At 34.3% G+C, this 5774-nt stretch overlaps 1 protein-coding gene across 1 annotated transcript; it reads left to right on the top strand.

Annotated features, from left to right (window-relative positions):
- The first annotated feature begins 403 nt into the window (after positions 1-403).
- Positions 404-4672, top strand: IFNG (interferon gamma). The gene is made up of 4 exons (XM_056130691.1): positions 404-517; positions 1622-1690; positions 1787-1969; positions 4535-4672. Exons 1-4 carry the CDS (start codon positions 404-406, stop codon positions 4670-4672), a joined length of 504 nt encoding a protein of 167 aa, XP_055986666.1.
- Positions 4673-5774: the final 1102 nt, after the last annotated feature.

Here is a 5774-nt window from a genome sequence, read left to right on the forward strand (position 1 = left end):
GTAAAAGTGCTTTCAAAGGATCCCGCAAGAATGGCATAGGTGGGCAAAATGGGTCTGTATCATGTCAAAATGCCCAAAAACTTGAAAGGAAATTCTTAACTATAACACCAAAATGCCGCAAAACCATAGTTATTAATACTAACCAGCATCTCTTCCTATCTGACACCATCTCATTTTTAAAAACCTGTGAAAATACGTAATCCTGATCAGACTTCAACTAAGTATAAATACCAGTAACAAAAAGAGTCGCAGCACATTTTTCTGATCATCTGTAGATCAGCTATTAAAAAAGAGAGATCAGTTAAGTCCTTGGGACCTGATCAATTTACTACAGATTTTCAGATCTACTGATTTTAACTACCTTGTCCTTACTCTCTCTCTCTCTCTCTCTCTCTCTGAAACAATGAATTACACAGGCTTTGTCTTAGCTTTGCAGCTTTGTGTCATTTTGGCTACTCCTCTCAGTGATAAACAGACCAGAATTTTAGAAGAAACAGAAAAGCTAAAGAGATATTTTGTAAGTATTTTATTTTAATAGTACTTAAAGTTGGAATGAATAAATGTTGACTTGGAATTGTATCTGTGATAGATTCTCATCTCTATAGTCATCATGAGAAAACTTTGTGTTATTTTGTTTGCTGACTGGATAAGATTTTGACTTAATGGCGGGTATTGCTTTAACTCTCCACTCAGTGTGTTATAGAGACTTGTGGGAAATTCCTGACTGATCCAAAGGATGGGCAGAATATGGGTATAGAGCATAAAGAAGTTAGTAATTTTGAGGCAAGAGTTCGACTGTGATGTCAGAAAGCAATTGAAAAAATGACTAGCAATTAGTTTATGGTTAGTCAGTTTACTATAATGGTTACAGTAAGAGATCAAGATTAGCATTAAAATGGTAATTTTAAATAATTGATTTGCGAAGAGCTCTTAAAAACTAATTTCAAAAAGTCAGGGTTTTTTTAATTACTTTTTTATTATTAAAAAGAAGGTATTCTTTTTATTGCTCAAAATACATAGCTTTGGAATTATATTGCCCCATCTCTGTTTCTTAATTATTCTAGAACTCAGTCACTTGCTGAGATTCCCAAGGTGTTATAATTTGTTTTATATTTCAGTTTCTGATTATGTACATTAAACAAAATTTAAATAATTAACTTGACAAAATATTTTATTATTTGTCCCAAAGTTAGTTACCATAATGATAGTTGTTTGCAAGTTCACAAGTAATTTTATTCTTATAGATCAAACTAAATTACACAGACACACATCTAATTAAAGATGATGTCACACCAAACATGAAGGCACTAATAGAGGTTACACCATTAGGGGGCAGTATTTTATAGAGGTCTGACTGCTGATATATTTTAAACTCGGCTTAGAGAATATGTGCTTTTCCTTACTACAGTTATTTGAGACAACTGAAATATCATCAGTCACATTGGGTTCATTTGTGACAAGCAAAAAGTCTCTGATGATATCCAATATCATACCTTTTGGAAATACTGTTAGAACTAAATGGAAGGATTGAAAGATAATCAGAATCTGAGTTCAATAAAACTTGCATTGTATTTCACGGAAAATTAATGAATTAATTGTAAATTTTTTTTTAAAAAAACAGAGTGCAAATTCTTCAGATGTATCAGATAATGGACCTCTTTTCTTGAATATTCTGAAGAACTGGAAAGAGGTAAATCGAACATTTCTATTTGACTGATTTTTTTGTTTGCTTATATTCTGCTGGACAATTTCTCATGAACCTCTCTTTATTTTCTTTTCTCCCAAGGAAAGTGACAAAAAAATAATGCAAAGCCAGATTATCTCCTTCTACTTCAAGCTCTTTGAAAACTTTACAGACAACCAGCTTGTTCAGAGAAGCATGAATATCATCAAGGAAGACTTGTTTGATATGTTCTTCAATAAAAGCCAGGAGAAATTGAAGGACTTTGAAAAGCTGATTGGAATTCAGGTGAGGGAGTGTTTTCAGTTTCTTTGCCAGAAAGTGGAGATTAGCTACTGAGCAAAGTTTTTAAGGCTATCTGAAATGTATCACAAATGAAATTCACTCTACTAATTCTATTCATGCTTGGGTGACTTTAAAAAGTCAATATGGAATCATTTAAATTTGTGATTTAGGAAGATTGTGACGATTATAAGAATTTTTTGAAGACAGGAGTATGGATGAGGAAGTGAGGAAAAAGTAGTGCGGAAATTGAGGGTGGCTTTGAGAAGCAGCTCTCTCATTGCACTTTGTTGGTGTGATGGAAATGCTTGTGCTCTGGGTGAAAGGCTGCAGGTCTTAATGGAAAGAACAGTGGAGGTGGGGAGATTCGTAGTCCTCCCAATCTTGCCACCAAGGAGAAGTGACACCTCTGATGAAAGCACAGGTGTGGTTGGGGTTCATTCTCTTCATTTTAAAATAAGACTGTTGTGTTCGTTACAACTCTTGTGTCCTTCTTTGCTCTAAAATTTGACAGTGTCATAGCTATGAAAATAAGATAGCAAAAACTATGACCATCTAAGTGGCAATAGGGCCATCTCCTTCTTCATTCTGACTATACTTTTATTAGATAGCTCAAGTAGGTCAAAGGCATTTGTTTTTAGCAAAGAAAATGCGGAGAATTTCTGTCATGAAATGATGGTCCTAGAAACTTTGTATACTAGACTAAGTTAGCTGTAGAAGTCCTTAACCCTTCAACTTTTTCTCATGAAACTCTCTTAACTCTTTAAGTTCTGACTTTTAGAATCTGAAATCTTCAAAGCTAACTATGAAACATAAAGACAAAATGTCTTCCTCACCCCCAAATTGTGCCCTGGAGACAAAGTTTTCAGGTACCTCTGGCTTTGGCTTGAATATAAAAAGATTTAGGTGATAAGGGAGTTCACTTCAATTTCTAAATTTTTAAAATTAAAGTACTGTGATTTACAAAATTATTGTTTGTAATAACTATATACTATAGTTTGTAAATACTATATACTATAGGCATATAGTATTTCAATACCAATGCTACCAACAGTGTCACCTTCCCTCTATCATTGTGCCCACCCCAACTTTTGCCCCTGTCACCTGTCAACTTCATGGGCATATTGTAAAGTTTCAGTGGTTGCAGCTTATATCTCATATTTTCAGTCTTGTTGAGTCTGTGTTTTGGATAGATGGCTGTATCACTCTCCCACATCACCAATATAACTAAAGTTATGATTCGTTTGTGACCTATGCTCTGAAGATCTGTGCCCTACTCTTCCTATATAGAGTCTGTCTCTCATTCCTCTTGTATAAGCCCCATAGAAGCTGAAATACATGCTTATTCCCGAGAATTTCTCTAGTCTCTAGTATAATCAATAGTGCAAAACCTTGGAAAAATTATATGACTGCCTCTATTGATAGTCTTCCAATGTTTAGTGGATCTCCTTGGGCCACTGCATAAGAACTGAAATAAAAAGCATTTTTTTCTAATTCTGTGATGCCCCTGAGTTGCTTTTCAGTCCTGGATGAGTATCTGAGTTTCTCAGTGGTTCTTCAGACATTGGAAAGTAAAATATGTCACTTGGAAACTCATATCCGGTAGAAACTTTTTCTATGACAGACCTTGAAAAGCTCAGTTTTATTCCATTCTTCAAAGCTTCTAGCAGAATTTTTTTTAATCTGCTGTAATTTTCCCTTGAAAAATTCTTCTTATTCCATTCTTCTATTCCTCCTACTCTGCGATGTGCAAACTTGAGTCTGCTCTCAGCCATTGTTCTCTTTTGCTTATTTGCTCACATTTTAAGAGCATGCTATGCCTTTTAATTGTTAATCCTCTAGTCCAGGTTACCTCCTCATCACTCTCTAAATGTGATAAATTGGTAGCAATGTTTCCAGCACTACCAAGATTATAAAGGCAGAGCCAGGATGAAAGAATATGGTGTTTGTTTTATTGAGCATGAATTTAAATGATTCCACTGACTAGAGTAAGGAAATTGTTTGATTTAGGGGAATAAAAGACAGGGTTCAGGAAAACTTGCTGCAACTCTTAATTTTCAATCTATATAACAGTAATAGATTATGTCATATAAGTAAATATAATTAGTGTTTATTTTAATCTCATTATGTAAATGATTAAATCATCCTCATTATGAGAAGATGCAAATTACAATATTCATCTATCTTAGACTTGATGTTGACAAAACCCTAGAGGTATATTTGTGGCTTCCAAACTTTGGTAGTTTGTTCCCCCAGGGGAGATGCTTAGTGACCACACAAAAGCTCAGATTTTCTCTAAGCTCAAACACCTGGGTTCCTGGTTTCCATATTAGGACTTCCAGATATTCTGTTGCACACGAAACTTGAGAATCATTGACTAATAGTAACTCATTTGAGACTAAGAGCAAAGTATGATTAAAGAAATCATCATTGCTTATTAAAGTATTATTATGGTAGTAAAAATCATTTTAAGCAGTACTTCCATTATTAGGGACCATGATGGCAGCAGCTAATTCATAAATATGATTATTTAGATTCCTGGGATAAATTTTTATGCTTTCTTTTCAATAGGTGAATGACATGAAGGTGCAGCAGAAAGCTATAAATGAACTCTTCAATGTGATAAAAGATCTGTCACCAACATTGACCCAAAGGAAGCGAAAAAGAAGTCAAAGTCAGTTTCGAGGCCGAAGAGCATCAAAATACTGATGACCCTGCTTCAATATTTAAATTTTAAAGTTCTAATCTATTTATTAATATTTAATATTTTACATTATTTATATGGGAATATATTTTAAGATTATCAATCAAAAAGTATTTATAAAAATTTTATATAATAAATGAGTATCTATTAATATATATTATTTATGACTCCTATATCCTATGACTATTTCACTTTATCTTTTTATTTCTGACTACAAAGATGAGAATACGTAATTACAAGATTTTATCTTAGGGACCATCTAGGCAACTAACTATATCTTGGGGTTTGTTTGTTTCTTTCACTGATTAGACAATGAACACTGAAATATGTAATGCTATGTTCCAGCTGCAGAACATCTCTGCATTCTGAACCCCTTTTAATGGCATGTCATATATAGCACTTGATGTCAGGTGATATGCCCTGTCTGCTGATAAAAACATGACATCTAATTTGATAAAAACGTGGTGCTTTAGAATATGACTATTCTAGAATATGACTATTATAATTGAATATAATGATTGTGCCTGTTCCCTGTAGCACACTAGCACTGTCCTCCTGTTGTTCATTGATTTGCTCGAGCAGGTCCAGTAATGTCTCCATTGTGAGACATGTGTTTGGCGTATTGAATACCCCATGGGGAGCTTGCCAGGCATTACCGTGCAGGCGAGATACTCTCGGTAGCTTGCCAGGCTCTCCGAGAGGGGCGAAGGAATCGAACTCGAGTCTGCCAGGTTGGCTGTGTGCAAGGCAAACGCCCTACCCTCTGTGCTATCGCATGACTGTTCCCAAAGAAAATAATTCTTATATTTAATTTGCTGATATATATAAATAAAGTGTAATTTCATAACTATATTGTGTCAGATTTTTTCTTAGTGAGGACTGGAGTGAATAAAATAGATCCTATAAATTAGTAGAAAACAAATCATGTTGAACTTTGGAAATCTTTGAATTAGATTAAGCTCTGTTAAATGTGATGCTTCTCAATAGCTATTCAGTTATCTTTCCAGAACATAGATTTAATGATTTCGTACTTCCTGTAGACCTTATATTATGGTGAGTAGGCCAGACTGTTTAGTTTGGCACACAAAAATTTATTGCTATTCCTTC

Source organism: Sorex fumeus, unplaced genomic scaffold (genome assembly GCF_029834395.1).
Source record: "Sorex fumeus unplaced genomic scaffold, SorFum_2.1 ptg000081l, whole genome shotgun sequence".
In the NCBI taxonomy this organism is placed as follows: domain Eukaryota; kingdom Metazoa; phylum Chordata; class Mammalia; order Eulipotyphla; family Soricidae; genus Sorex; species Sorex fumeus.

Excerpts from the sequence above, each read along its gene's own strand:
- IFNG (XM_056130691.1), top strand. The coding sequence starts at position 404 with ATGAATTACACAGGCTTTGTCTTAGCTTTGCAGCTTTGTGTCATTTTG. Across the intron at positions 518-1,621 it reads AAAAGCTAAAGAGATATTTT|AGTGCAAATTCTTCAGATGT; the intron begins GTAAGTATTTTA and ends TTAAAAAAACAG. Across the intron at positions 1,970-4,534 it reads AAAAGCTGATTGGAATTCAG|GTGAATGACATGAAGGTGCA; the intron begins GTGAGGGAGTGT and ends TCTTTTCAATAG.